The sequence below is a fragment of the Podarcis bocagei genome, assembly GCF_964188305.1.
Source record: "Podarcis bocagei genome assembly, chromosome: 1".
Lineage (NCBI taxonomy): Eukaryota > Metazoa > Chordata > Lepidosauria > Squamata > Lacertidae > Podarcis > Podarcis bocagei.
Genome location: NC_138125.1, coordinates 135,490,376 through 135,506,467, shown reverse-complemented (window position 1 = coordinate 135,506,467; position 16,092 = coordinate 135,490,376). Strand labels below are relative to the sequence as shown.

The following is a 16,092-nucleotide window of genomic DNA, read 5'->3' as shown; positions in this document are numbered from 1 at the left end:
ACATCTGAAACAATAAAATATATGATTATTAAATCAAGAAAATATCGAGACATTTGTCACAATCCTATCTTAGCAAGAGATACTATCCTTATGCCCATAATTTAAGTTGACAAACTTGAGCTGAAAGTGAGTCAGTCACTTGCTATTAGATTTTACTATTCTTGTATAAACAACTCTTGCTCAGGCACTGCCGCTCTCTAGCCAGTTACCTTTGGGGAATGCTTGTTAGCTGACACATTTCTGATGGTTTTAGAGAGATTCACTTCTCATTCTGTTTTGCATTGGAGGTGAACGGCTGCTGCCCTCATTAGATTTGTTGTCTAACAACTGATTATTCAAAGTTTACTGAAAATCTAGAAGGTATTCTGTTGATTAAGTCATATATGTTTATTATTTAAATGGTGTGTTTTTTCAGTAATATAGATACTGGAGACATAGAGCCAGAGCATTAAAGGCCAGTTCTTACTATTTATTTATGCCCCAATTTAGAAAGAAAAAAGGGAAATAGCACACAGCTGCCATCCCAAAAACAGACCTCCCATCTGCCACCCACGATTTGCATGTCACCTTCTCCAGGCTCATTTGTACTTCATTAACTGCCATTGACTTAACAAGATTTATGCAAATGACACCATAGGAGATTGCTAACTCCCACTGCAATCAAGCGATTATGTACGTACAATTCTCCACAGCAATGAAAAATTAATACACGACAAGCCCACTCACTGCTGAGCTGTGCCTCTTGCTTTTATGTATCTTGTTGTGCACTTTTTGCTTTAATATGTCCTACTGACAGAGATTTGGCAGAAAATGGAAAGCAAGCTTACAAACATGATTCTTGGAAGCTGAAAACAGTTTATATAATCTAGTGCGGGTGGACTCATTTTCTATGAGATCCTACACAACAAAATCATAAACTGTATACAAACATAAAATATGGGACACAATACAGCAGCAGTAGTTGATTTAAATCATTATTTAAGTCACCATGAAAAGAAATACTTTGAATATGTATTTAAAACAAGTTTCACATTTCAAATTATTTTCCCCCAACAAGCATACATTCAAACAAATTTGCTATAACAATCGAAACATATCCAAAACTAAACAGACATTTTATATAATTTTGGGATACAATCCAATACTGTTGCTCATCCAGCTTTATGTGCACTGCTGAATTATGTCTGCTTATAGTTAAGAAGGACTTGCTTGCATATCTGTACACATAAAGGTAAAGGGACCCCTGACCGTTAGGTCTAGTCGTGGACGTCTCTGGGGCTGCAGCACTCATCTTGCTTTACTAGCTGAGGGAGCCGCCGTTTGTCCAGGTCATGTGGCCAGCATGACTAAGCCACTTCTGGCGAACCAGAGCAGCACACGGAAACGCCGTTTGCCTGTACACACACAAGAATACTAAGCAACATCCCTAACCCTGAAGGTCACGGCTGCAATTTTATTATATTTGCAAGTAATTCCCAATAGACGAAGCGGGAATGAGGATCAGGTTAGAAGTATCCAGAATTTTTCACAAGCAAGGGTTTGTATTTACTGGGAAAAACAATGTTTCTCCATGAGATGGGAAGTAAATTATGGTTACCAGATGTCCCCGTTTCCTAGGGACAGTCCCCGGATTTCCAAATCCGTCCCCGGAATGTCCCCGGATTTCATTTAATATCCCCGGATTTATATTTTAAGTGTTGCAGATTTATTTGTAGGGAATGAACGTTGTGTGATTGGTTCAACGGCACAAGACACATCATATGGGGACTTCCTGCGAGGCAAAATGGTGGGCGCCATGGCAGCAAGCAGGTCCTGAAGCCAGCCAGAGCCAACTGCACTACCAGGCTAGCTCCGAGCTGCTGAGACTGCTGCTGCCACTGCCACAGCCAAGGGGGAACTAGGGACGCCCAGCGTGACAACTGGGGGAACTGCTGACCCCCCCCCCCCGTGACCCAAATTGAGCAGGGAACGAGAGTGCCTGGCCACCCAGCTGACTGCCCAGCAGCGCTCCCAGCAGGGAGAAGAAGGAGAGGAGAAGGAGAAGGAAGAGGGAGAAAGAGGAAGGAGAAAAAAGAGGGGAGCCCTGACCTTGCCGCACCACTGAGGAGGAGAGATAGGAGAGCACCAGGAGGGCAAGGACACGTGGCAGAGCCCAGGCCCAACCTGAGCCTACTCCACGGCAGCTAGCACTCGAAGATAGCAGGCCAGGGCCCAGAGGAAGGCTGCGCGACAGAGGAGACCACAGAAGAGAAGATATTACTACTTAATTATTATTTTAATTTTTTTTTAAAAAAAGTGTCCCCGGATTCTTTGAAAAAAATCTGGTAACCTTAAAATAAATGGCACAGCTGTAAATATTCATACCTTGAGAAACTGTATTGCATAGTTCAGGTAGTTGGAGGGCATAAAAATAGAAGTATAAGATTATCCATATGGGTTCTGTGTTTGATCTTGACAGACAGTTTTCAAATCTCATTCTGACTTGGCCTTTACATGACAACAAGATTCTCCCCCACCTCCCAAAAGTGAATAAGAATTATGAATAAGAAAAAACGTGTTTTAAGTTTGGACTATAAGAGTATTACCTCCTCCATCACGCTAAAGCCAACCTGAAGCAGAATTCACCCCTAGAGGGCAAGCATAGGGAGCCTCTGGCCTTTGAGACAAATTAAGCCCTCTAGGAGTCCTCATTTGGCCCATGAAGCCATTTTCCCCAGCCATACAAACCTGTAATTCATCTGATGTGATATGACATCAGATGCATGTCAAGTAAAGCGGCAGCTGCAGAGTAACAATTGTGAGCCCAATTGCGTGCCTTAGAGCGAGCACCTGATTGTTCCTTTGCAAATTGTGGTTTATATTTGGTGCCATTTACAATTGGCACCAAAGGCAAGCTGTGCTGCCAGCGTCAGATTCAGCTGGGAGCTCCCAAATGAAGCAGCAGCACAACCTGCTTTTGTTGCCAAATTTAAATGACAATGAAGGTTAGCCACACTTAGGAAGGAAAAATTAGGAGCACCGCTTCAAGTGTGGGCTAGATAAACTTGACATCAAATGACCCCACCCACCTTTGAAATGTGGCCTGTGTGGAGATTGGCCACAAGTAGATCTGACCCACCAGCTGAAAAGGGTTCTTCATCCCTGCCCTAAGGTAGACTTGGTCCCTGCAATGCACACAGCAATACACTGGAGGTAGAGGGGACCCTCTACAACAGTGCCTCCCAAGGCACCATGTGGAAATTAAAATTAGATTAGTTAAACTTAATTAAAAAATAAAGTAGGTATCAAAACATACCTGCAGGAAGGGAATTATTTTAGTGATATAGTTATCTGTTTTTACATTTATATCCTACCTTTCCTCCGAGGACACACTTTGCCCCACCCCCATTATATCCTTGCACCAACCCTGTGAGGTTAGGTTCAGACACTGTGGCTAGCCCAACATCACCCAGTGAACCTAATGGCTAACTGGGAATTTGAACCTGGTCTCTCAGGACCTAGTCCAATACTGTAACCATCACACTTTGACAAGATGAATAAGCAATCAAGTTTCAACCCCAATCCTTCACTAGTTTTCCAGATACAGATCAGCTAATCTCTAGTCAAAGAGGGCCTATGGTAGAAAGTGCGGTCTTGAATCAACATTGCCAGAACATCATACCTGAACTTTGTGAATGCTTCTCTAATTCCGCCAAACAAACTCTAATGAACTGCCCCAGAGATAGCATCAAAGCAAGGTGGAACCATATCGAAGAGGCAATCTACAACAGAGCTATGTCCTCCTTTGGCAAAAGAGAGCAACAGATCCCCGACTGGTTTGAGGCCTGCATAAAGGGCGTGAAGCCTGTTATCGCTGCAAAAGGTAAGGCTCTTGTGAGTTACGTGTGTGCCCTGCATAAAGATACTTGCTACACTGAGAAAGGCAAGGAGTGATGCCCAAAGGATTGGGCAGTTTTGAGAACAAGGATTCATGCCACAACTCTAGCATTGTGACCCTACAAAAACAAAGGTGATCACCATGACTGTAAAAACTACCGTGAGATATCCCTGCTGAGTACTGTGGGGAAAGCCTTTACCTGTGTAGTTCTCAACATATACCAGTCACCTGCTGACAGGGTCTATCCTAGGTCACAGTGCAACTTTAGAGCTCAGAGGCCAACATGATTTTCTCACCTGACCAGCTTCAGGAGAAATGCAGAGAGCAGAGACCCCCCCCCCCTTGTACATCACCTTTATAGACCTGACAAAGGTCTTTGACCTCGTCAGCCAAAATGGACTTTTCACACAGCTCAACAAGATAGGATGCAAACCTAAGCTTCATAAGATGATTGTGTCCTTCAGCAAGAACATATGCGGCACAGTTGAGTATGACGGTTCATCCTTGGGACATCTTCCCTATAAAGTGCAGTGCGAAACAGGGCTGTGTTCACATCCAAACTTTCTTTGGCACATTCTTCTCCCTGTTGCTTTCACATGCCTTCAGCTCGACCAGAGGTGATGTGTACTGTCATTTGAGGAGCAACAGGGTCTGTTCAATCTGGAATGTCACTGGGCCAAGACAAGCATGGCGGGTCCTTATCCAAGAGGTAGTGTGTGCAGATGAAACAAGCCTTGACAACACACTCCCGAGGAAGCTCTACAGAGACTTAACAACCTTTTTACCCAAGTCTGCAGAGATTTCGGCCTAACCATCAGACAGCCAAAGATCAACATCCTGCGTCAGGATTTCGACAGCACTCCACACATCAGCACTGTTAATCACACATTTGAGGTGGTAGACGATTTTGTCTACCTGGGTTGCACCATAATCAGCAACCTCTTCATCAATATTGAGCTGCACAATTGTATTGACAAGACAGCTACAGCAATGGCTTGGCTCTCGAAAAGGGAATGTGATGATAACATCCAATACCAATATGAAGGTCTACCAGGCTTGCATATTCAGCATGCTGCTTTATGGAAGTGAGCTGTGGCCAACTTACAACTGCCAGGAACAATGCCTCAAGGCCTTCCACATGCACTGGAAGATTTTGAGTATCACATTTCAAAATAAGAGTTTCAAACAAAGATGTACTCTCCCAAGCCCACATTTCTAGCATGTTCACACTCCCATCTCAGTGACATCTATGCTGGCTTGGTCATGTCCAAAGAATGGAGGATGGCAGGATCTCCAACTCCGTGTTACAAAGATGTCTACAAATGTAACATGAAGGCTGGCAACATCCTGCCATGTGGGAATCCCTAGCAGACGACCCCAGTGCCTGGAGACAGACAGACAGGTTATGCATCTGTAATGACCAGAGGAGGAATGACTGTTGGGAGGAGTGCAGAGAGAAGGAACATCATGGTGCAGCTGCAGCAGAACAACCAGTTGCCTTCATCTGCCCCAGCTGCAACAAAACATGTCTCTTCTGCATAAAATCACAGCAGACGCTGAAACCTTCCAACAGTTTGACTTCACTCCAAAAGGCTTACTCCTCCATTGTCTCCCATGACAAGACGGAGGGCAACAACCAAATTTCGGGAGCTTTTATGGAACACTCAATTCTGCCTTGAATATATACCCCAATCAACTTTCAAACTGCATCCAGCCATTGGCTCAAATCAGACAAGGTCTCAGATTAGAAAATTACACAAACTGTGACGAGCGCTATTTTGTTTTCAAACCATCAATTGAAATTAAGATTTAGTTTTTATGTACAACACTTGCCTGGATAAAAAGATGGTCACAGCCCTATCACAGTAGACTTCACTGCAACATTCACCTCTCCTGATACTTTTTTAAAAGAGAAAATGCTGTGGCTTTAGACAGGTAACCAGATTGGTTAGTAGCATAAAGTCTTGTCTACTGCCCACTTACACTAAATCTATCTCACTGACATATATGACTATTCTCTGCAGTGTGTGGGTAGACTCCTAGAACCCTGACCCACAAATACTTAGTGTCTGGAATTTTGAAAAATATGTTTCCAGCCCTGGCTATACAGAACTGTTAACATTCTGGTACTGGGAAGAAGCTACCGTTTATTTAGTCAAGGTTATGCTATATAACATTACAGTAAGAGTAATTTTGTTCATGAAATTTCATGTACTAGTTGTAACTTACTGAAAAGCATCGGAGCAGTTTTATAGCTGACTTGATGTTAAATTATTTTTTGTGCATCTGCAGCTAGACAGAGGGGTGGAAACAGGGAACGCAAAGATTCACAACAATTTCAAACATAGCCCTCTTATTTGGCAGCACTGCTGCAGGAAAGCATATTTTAATGATCGTATTTTGTGAGGAATATGTTTATACGAACACTCCTATATGTACCAGTAATTATATATGTCTTCACAAACGTGAATCACATTTCTTTTCAATTTACATAGTCACATGTAATCATTCTATTCACAGCCCTAGATAAATTAAAACCACATACGTTTTTCTTGGTCAAGTAATTAAAAATGTTGAGATCCGCATATATAACCACGAAGGCAGCAAACTTAAAAATATTTTAAATATATCAACTAACAAAAACCACACATTGTAGAAGATTTAATAGGGGCAGGTAGCAGGTAGAAGAGTGTGCAACATTTGGTGGTGGCTTAGCAGGAAGAATCTCTTGGTCTCACGGCAAACAGCTCGATGGCAACTCAGTTCAGCAGCACATCTTTTTCTTTTCAGCATCAGCATATATGATGAACATGCTTTGTGGGGGTTAAAATAATAATGGGGCAGGTTATTAAATGTCCAGAGTTGGCACTACCCAACCTTTATTTGAGAGATATTATGGACCTGCATTATAAACACCTTACTGGACAATTATTGGTAGCAGCAAGACTAATGATAGCCAGATATTGGAAACTGTTGAAGGATGCCATGCTGTCTTCATGGTACAATAAAATCTGGCAACTATCATTAGCAAAGAAGCTAGTTAATAGAACAGAACAGTACCAATAAAATAAAATAAAAAATAGTAAAGGGAATGAAAACACAAAACACCTCTTCAATAACTAGTACCCCTTTATTATGTACACAGCAGCAGAAGGGAGTACGGGACCCCCGTCACATTATAGATACTGTGTGTGTGTGTGTGTGTGTGTGTGTGTGTGTGTTTATGTATCTCCACTGTTATTAGATGTTATGAAAACCAAGTATGAGTAAATGCCCAAGGAAAGAAAAGTGTTTCACAACATGAAATTTCCGCAATTTTACTTTGATTTTGTTGAAATATAGTGCTTGCTATGGAAAAAAAATACTCTAACAAAATAAAACAGCAACAGAGGATAAATAAGATGTTAATAAATGATACAGTTTGGATTGGCAACAAAATGCTGCCCTTGGGAGAGCAAGCTCTTTACTCAGAATCTCAACAACTCCCTTCCATTCTCCTCCCAGCAGGTTTCCCTTCCATCTCTAGCACTAAACAGTCACAGTCTTCTCTGGGCTGTCTTAGAATTTCTGCCTAAGGAATGTTTGGACTTCTGCAAGCCTTAGTGGAAGGGTGTCCCAAGCAGCCTCAGAGCTCACTCTTGGGCAATGGGGATACAGTTTTGATTATGTGAGCAACAGCACTCATGGACTGAACATCAGGAATAGTATGGAAATGTTAGTAAAAAAAGATGACAAGGCCAACAGTACCAAAAAGCACAATTTAGAAAACACATAGCAGACAGAAACATTTGTAGTAACAACTACAATAATCAAATGGAGGTACAGTGGTACCCCGCAAGACGAATGCCTCGCAAGACGGAAAACCCGCAAGACGAAAGGGTTTTCTGTTTTGGAGGCGCTTCGCAAGACGAATTTCCCTATGGGCTTGCATCGCAAGACGAAAGCCCATAGGGAAATGCTGGCGGTCGGGAGCAAAGACTTTCGCCCACAGCCGGCCTTCAGAAGAGGACCTCTTCTGAAGGCCGGCGGGGGGCAAAAGTCTTTGCTCCCCCCGCCTGCCTTACCCTCCCCCCCCCGCCTGCCCCGGGCAATCTTAAAATGCTGGCGGGCGGGAGCGAAGCGTTCGCTGCCGACCCCCAGCATTTTAAAATCTCCAAGGGAAGGCAGAGAAGTCTCTGTCCCGGGGAGATTTTAAAATGCTGGGGGTCGGGAGCGAAGCGTTAGCTGCCGACCCCCAGCATTTTAAAATCTCCCCGGGACAGCAGAGAAGTCGGGAGCATTTTAAAATCTCCCCATGTCCCGGGGAGATTTTAAAATGCTGGGGGGCTGCCGACCCCCAGCATTTTAAAATCTCCCCGGGACAGCAGAGACTTCTCTGTCCCGGGGAGATTTTAAAATGCTGGGGGTCGGGCATTCGCTGCTGACCCCCAGCATTTTAAAATCTCCCCCTGTCCCGGGGAGATTTTAAAATGCTGGGGGTCGGCAGCGAACGCTTCGCTGCCGACCCCCAGCATTTTAAAACGCTGTTCCGAAGCGGGGAGGGGGGGCGGGAACAGCTGCCCCAGCCGCCCCACTTCGGAACGCTGTTCCGAAGCGGGGAGGGGGGCGGGAACAGCTGCCCCAGCCACCCCACTTCGGAACGCTGTTCCGAAGCGGGGAGGGGGGGCGGGAACAGCTGCCCCAGCCGCCCCACTTCGGAACGCTGTTCCGAAGCGGGGAGGGGGGGCGGGAACACCTGCCCCAGCCGCCCCACTTCGGAACGCTGTTCCGAAGCGGGGCTGGGGGCGGGAACACCTTCTGAAGGCGGGCAGGGTGCGAAAGTCTTTGTCCCCCCTGCCTGCCTTCCCAGGGGCTTTTAAATCGCCCCGGACAGCGGAGAAGTCCTCCGCTGTCCGGGGCGATTTTAAAATGCCGCCCGCCAGCATTTTAAGATCGCCTGGACAGCGGAGAAGTCCTCTGCTGTCCCGGGTTTTTTTTAAAATGCTGGGGGTGGGAAGAAAAGCCCTTGTCCCCCCCCCCAGCCTTCAGAAGAGGTCCGGGGACAGACTGTCCCCGGACCTGGTCTGAAGGCGGTTTCCCTAGGAACGCATTAATTGATTTTCAATGCATTCCTATGGGAAACCGTGCATCGCAAGACGAAAAACTCGCAAGACGAAGAGACTTGCGGAACGAATTAATTTCGTCTTGCGAGGCACCACTGTATGGATGTCCTCAAGTTAAGCAGAAGAGGCTCTGCTTTGTCCCAGCCCAGCCATGTGAGATCCAATAAGCAGCTACTAGGAATTATTTGCCCAGGAATTCTTGCCTGCTAAGCTCTCTCCTTTCCTTCAGTTAAAACCGCTGAAACTTTCCTACTTTGGAAAGCATTCATTTTTTCTCAGAAACAATTGAGCACGAGCTAGTGGTGGGTTAGTCTTACTGTGTCTAGATGTAGCCTGTAGTTCCCTGCTGCTGTTTTACAATTGATAGTATATTATTTAGTTTCCATACTAATTGTTTTGCTACATGAAATATATTTTAAAATGTGTGAGCTATGAGAGATTACTGGCCCAGAAGCAGACGTTTTAGAAATAAAAACAAGTTCTCACTCCAAACCTTCTTTTTAGAGCAGGGGTCCTCAAACCCTTTAAACAGGGGACCAGTTCACTGTCCCTCAGACACTGTTGGGGGCTGGACAGGGAAGGGAACAGAAGGGAGGTGGGTGGCAGCGAGAGGACGACGGCACGGGAAGGAAGGGCTCTCACCTTCGGCTGTCACGCACCCGCCTGGGCCCCAGCCGTGTGCCCAGCAGCGAGGGAAGAGAACCCAAACATGCCATAGCCCCGACTGTATCTTCTGCTGCTGCTGCTTCGCCGCCACCACAGCAGCCCTCGCTTGAGGCCGCGCTGCTTCCTTCACCTCAACCCTAGCCAGCCAGCTCGCCTCTCGCCCCGCCTCCACTCCCTCACCCCAGCCAACCCGCGCCGGGCTTGGGGGGCCCAAGCGCCGCCTACCCACCCAGCGAGGTTGTTTCTCGATCTTGCTCTCACTGGAGCCGCTGCCGCAGTGGCTGTTGGCTTCCCCTTGTGCTGCTTGGCGGGCCGAAAAGGTTCATCTTGCTGCAGCTGCAGCGACTGCCAGGTGGGGTGGGTTCAGGACCCTGGCGGGCCGGATCTGGCCCACGAGCCGTAGTTTGAGGACCCCTGTTTTAGAGGATGATAGCCATGCTGAAGGACTGTTGGGCCAATCTGAGCACAAAGCTCTTGCCAGGGATGAAAAGAACAGTGCTTGACTCCCTAATTTTGGGTTTCCCAATATACTGGGAAAGGGCAATATTCACAACAAAGGCAATCTTGACATAGAAATGTGGCATTTCAGTCACTCTTTATAGGAGACACTGGTGCTGATTTTGGCAACAGTGTCAAACAGCTGACTATTGTTCCAGCGTTTGGGCTATTAGTTGTTCTCTAGCTGGACTTGAAAAATCCTGCAATCTCCAAGCCATACTCAGAATTTAAATCACTACTACATATATTGCAAGCCTGGTATTCAATAAACCACATTTTTGCGCCCCTAAGGGGAAAATAGAAATATGGGGATTACTAAGCACTTTCTGGCCTTAGTGTAAACACAAGTAACATAGCAACTTTTATCCAGGTTCAACTTCACAGACCCCAATGAAACTTTAAAATTATCCTCCAACACATGAGTTTAGGGGCAGATGATGGGGGGGGGGTGTTTAGCCTTTGATAAATCTTCAACCATTTTCAATATTTTAATTTCTAGCCTTTCCCACATGTGTCCTGAGAAAAACTGAGTCTAAGAAGGCTAATTTGTAAAAATCCCTATACAAATTATATTCTGAAATATTTTGCTATCACATTATTATTATTATTATTATTATTATTATTATTATTATTATTAAAAATAGTTTTTAGTAACATCATTAGTGGCACACAGAATATTTGCATTTTTCTACTATCAAGATGCAAAGCCAAGGTAGGGAGCCTGTGACCCTCCAGATTTTGCTGGGCTACAACTCCCATCATTCTCGACCACTGACCTCACTGGCTGGGGCTGATGGAAGCTGTAGTCCAACAACATGTGGAGGGCCACAAGTTATTACAGGTTAAATCACCTAAATTATCAAGGAAACATGGCAAATGTTTATGAGAAGGCACACCACCTAACTTCTTTGCCACGGGAAACTTTCCGAGCAAGTTAATGGGGACCAAGGACATTGACTTCAACGGTCAAGTTATCAAAGCCCAAAAAACCTCAGAATACCCAAGTATCATAAATATGTTGAACTGATGTACAGGCCAAAAATTATGAGTCCTAAGTTTAGTAACAGATATGCTCTCTCGCGCTCTCGCTCTCTCTCTCTACACACACACACACACACACACTACTCAAGTGAACCTGCACCAGTCAAACAAACCAAAACAAATCCTCAATTTCAAATCCTGTAGTGTAACGAGGAAGTTTAATTAAGGCCACATACTATGACTGTAAATGTTCTCCTATATAACAAGGTCTAAATGAAGTTACAATTCCTTCATTAGCAAATTACAAACAAGAGTGCACAGCTGACACACCAGCTATGATTATCGCAACTAATTGCCTAGTTGTTGCAAACCAGCCTGGAACAGTGTTCAGATGTCTTTCTGCAATAGCAAATGAGGGCCACATCAGGCTATTTCTGTGATCACAAGGGGCTCTTGTACAGCGATCTGATTTACCCTTGTCGACTGGCAGCAAACGGCCCAATCAAAGCCCTCTCTACAAAGGCAGGCTTTGAAGCCAGCTCAGCCTAGAAGCACGCTCCATATGCAGGCCAGCAGACTGCACTTCATTAGGCCTGTTGTCACATTTTCCCTCTTCTTATTCTAATGATCCTATTTTAATACACATAGGAACCTCTCCTAATTGATGTCAAGTGAGTGACTTCAACATTCATCACCACAGCACATCAAACAAATCTTGGCACACAGGCCCAGCATCATGGTGTTTAAGACCTGAGGTGTGTCTCCAACTACAGGAAAACGTGTGTGTGCGTAGGCCTGTGTGCATACACACACACGCACACACACAAAAGAATATACCTGTTTAATTGGGATTGCACGACCGCTTCCAATACTATCTGCTCTGCTCTCCAATCCTTTCTTCTCTTTGTCTGGGTCGCTCCCTTTCCGAGACTGCAAGGTAAAAGCAAAGTTAACACTGTTATTAATAACACCAATTCACATATTTTCCCATATTCACATTTGAAATTTAAAGTTGTTTTAACACACCAGAAGATAGATCAGAAGACATAATTAAAATATTACCTACATATTAATATTTAAGCTTTTAAAGGGCTCAGCAGCAACTCCTGTGAATTCAATGCAGACACAAGAAAAGCTAACAGGAAATTGTGTGCCTTTCTACATAGGCAACTCCTTATACAAGTGTATATACTTAATTATCATCTGATGGGATTTTAAAAGGCTATTAACTACTCAGCAGTGTAATTTTATGGATTACCTTGATTGGAATTAAATTTCATTAAATTTCCTCTTTTACTACTTTCGAATGATAGCATCAAAGTCAAACCAACAATGCTTGGAAAACCAAGCTGCTTTGAGAAGCATAAAAGTGGCAAATGCTAATCATTCTTATCTGCATACCTCTCTCACTATAAAGATCAATGGATAAGATACAATAAAGCTTTCCTTTAAAAACAAACGGCTACTTTATCTTAGTTAATTTAAAAACAGAACAAAAACAAAACAAAAGTACTGTCTATTTTAAAGCATTTCACGGGGTAAGAATCATCTTCCTTGCTTTCACACAGCTGTGGGACAAATACACACAATCTTATTTAAATAGAACTTCCTACCCTCCTCCTTTATTGTGAGATAAGTAAATCTACATGTGACAGATTTATTTTATTATGAGCAAGACCTAAAAGTCATCCCCCTTAATAACTATGCTGACAAGTGACAACTTCACTCCATTACTTTTCAGTGGGAACATTACTCACGCAATATTGAAAATGGGGAAACATTTTCATGCGCTTTTCAAATCATAGATGATATATGAAGTGAACATACTGGTGATGTCCAGTGCCACAACTGAATGCTAATAAAAACCAAGTGATGTGAAATCATGCTGCTTATCTACAATGCATTACTGAGTTGTCTAAAACGTTTAAATTTGGAATGCAAATTAAAATAAGGGTATCAGTCACAACTACTTTTTGTATTTTAAGGAATGGAAGAAGAAAACTAAAATTTCAGACCACAGAATTTCAAAGAATAACCATCATAGAATTAAGTGCATGTGAAAAACAAAATATGTATAGTTCAGGGAACAGGAGAAGTATACAGTGTTTTGATATAAGTTCATACTATTTGGATGGCCTAAAAGGGGGTAGCTTGCATTCTCCCAACCTGACTCACTTGTACGGCTAGCCAGGTAGAGTAGGTAAGGGGAACATGTGGTCCTTCAGGATTGCAACTTCCCATATCCCTTACTGTGTTGACCATTCTGTCTGTGACAGATCAGAGTTGGAGTCCAACACCATGTGGTGAACCTCATACTCCCTGTTGCTGAGTTATGGCCTCAGTAAAAGCTCTTGAGTTTACCACACCCTCAACTACATGCCAAAGTCCCCGCTTCTCTCAAGTTCGAGAGCAGGCTAATTTTTTCTCCAACATTTGCATGCTTCTCACAGCTTTTCCTCAGTCCTTCTGGATATCCTTCCCTAAATCCATAATAGTTGGCTAGGAACAGCTCCTGTTTGTACATTTTTTGCTGGGGAATTTTGCTTGTGAACCACTTTAAATGTTTTAACAGAAATATATTTTATTATTAAAAAAATAAAATTAGTCCCATCAGGCACAAAAAACCTGCTTTAGCCTGCTCTAGTTTTCTCCAACACCATATATCTTATGCAGCCCACATTCAAGATCTTTTAGCACTTTTAGAATATCTATGCTACTAATAGATCCTGTAATTTCACATATTTGAGGGCAAGTAGATTCCCCTACCCCTCTTTTCAACTACATATGGCTCACATTCAAAACCAGGAAATAGGTATGAACACATTCTTAATGGACTACTGCTACTTCTTATTTTTTTAAAAAACTGGGAAAGAACAATTTGTTTATAATAGTTTTACCTAAAGACACAACCATACCATATATAATATATAATATTCTGCATATAATGAGATGCAGAAATCCATTGCTCAGTGAAGCGAAATTTTCATTAAAATGACCTGCGCTTTTGTTTACTAAACAAATAAGCCTTACTTTGAGATGGGTACTCATTTGGCTTACAGTAAATATTATTTATCTTCCAAGGGTAATTAAGATTAGGTGGCTTGGTCAACAATGACCTATATCTGCGTACTTTGAACAATAGACCTAAAAAAATACCAAATACCTTATATCATAAAAAGCTGCGCACAAATTAAATTTCTTCAGAGAAATCACACTACTGATTATATAGCCACAATAATATGTGGGATTTCTTATGTATTATAAAACTAATTTCACAAAATATGATAAACCTTGCAGATGCTCAGGCTGAGTTTCTCCTTCAGTCCACAAAAGTGTGTCATGCAACAATCTGAGCATCTGGGAAGGAAGTTTTAGTCGTAGAAAGTTTTATTCATTACAGAAATGGCCACTGCTACCATCCTTTAATTCAAGTGAAAGAGTATGAAATACAGCATCATTTATGATGAACACTAATGTATCAGCATCCTTGTAGAAACAATATTTTTAAAGATCAATTTGTTGTAAGTTTCTATCTAATTTCTAGCATATTTGTTGTTTTGTTATGGGGCACTTACAACACAGCATAATCTATCATGGATTTTCTATGTGGAGAATGCCCTCTGTAAATGAAACTAACAACTAGTTAGTTAGTATTATCAGTTTTTACATTATCTGATCAATCATGATGTGTTTCTCTTCTTGGAACTACAAAAATCCCATTTTCAATTTTGTAGTTGTATGTAAAAATATTAGAGCATCCAATTATTTCTGCAGTACTGTACTTAAAATAAACAAGTAAATGAATCTATCTCTGCCAGCCAGTTTTACTTCCAATGAATAGAGGTCTATTAGTAGTGGCTTTATGGATTAAATTTAGAACCAATGAAGTAAGTTTTTGTTCTTTGTACTGTATATTCCTTGTGAAAAACCGTATGAATGGGCTGGATCTAGAAGTGTCCCTGCATGAAAAGAGGCTCCTACTAGCAGAAGGAATGGCAAAGCAGAGGCGATAGTCACCGGTTTTCCCTTCCCCTGGCAACATCTCCCAGCCCTCCTGGGGGCTCTGGTGACAGTGGGGAAATGGGAGACAATGGCCATCCCAGCTTCTTCCAGCAGAGCTTCCCCGTCTGGAACAGTGCTCTTGGGAAGACTAGATACAACTCTGTGTGCTTAACCCTTCCATTTTAATCCATTGCCTTCAATTTTAAAATATGCACATCTTCACATCAGGATCCTAAACAAAATATGAGCAGAAGAAGAAGCTGTAATTTCTGCATACAAATCCAAATGGTCTTTCTAGAGACCATTTCAAGTTCGCCTGTTCTACAGTCTGTTCCTTGACTGACACTGACATCTAGTGGAGGAAAACATTATCTAACAATCTCACAACATAGCAGAGTCACATCACCATTAAGCTAATGTGTGCACATTCCAGTACATTCCACTTTTCCTAGAAAGCCTAACATTGTAGTATTTATTAATTCATTAAAAATATTCATCTCCCACCCTATATCCATTGATCTTAGGTCAGGGCACATATTCTGTAAAACAACAGTGAATATAACAACATAAAATCACAATCAACATTGAAACCAACTGTTTATTTGTTAGCTTTATTTCTAACCCACCTTTTGTCCAGACTGACCACAGGACAGTTTACAGTACCAATCCATGATATACAACAACTCATAAAATTAAACAAACTCTACAACAAGAAATTCTAAAATTAGAATTAAACTAAAATATACAGCAGACTATTAGGCAGATCCCATTCCAAGCTATAATTAGCACAACTCAAACACCAGCACATACAATTTGTCACCAAAAATAATACCACCTTGGTGCCTGTCGAGATTATGAGGGGAGAGTGCTATAGCAGAAAAGGCCGCCTGCTGCTGCATCCTCACATAATGTATAGTTCCCAAAGGGTAGATGCAGAGAGAAGCCCCCCACCCATAACACCTGCCA

The 16,092-nt window shown here is 42.7% G+C and overlaps 1 protein-coding gene across 7 annotated transcripts in view; it reads right to left on the bottom strand.

Annotated features, from left to right (window-relative positions):
• AGAP1 (ArfGAP with GTPase domain, ankyrin repeat and PH domain 1) overlaps positions 1-16,092 on the bottom strand; it is a 326,092-nt gene that overhangs the window by 207,723 nt on the left and 102,277 nt on the right. For all 7 annotated transcript variants that reach the window (XM_081203561.1, XM_081203562.1, XM_081203565.1 and 4 more), the window contains one exon: positions 11,962-12,054. In XM_081203561.1, coding sequence (XP_081059687.1) covers positions 11,962-12,054 — 93 coding nt within the window. The remainder of the gene's footprint in view (positions 1-11,961; positions 12,055-16,092) is intronic.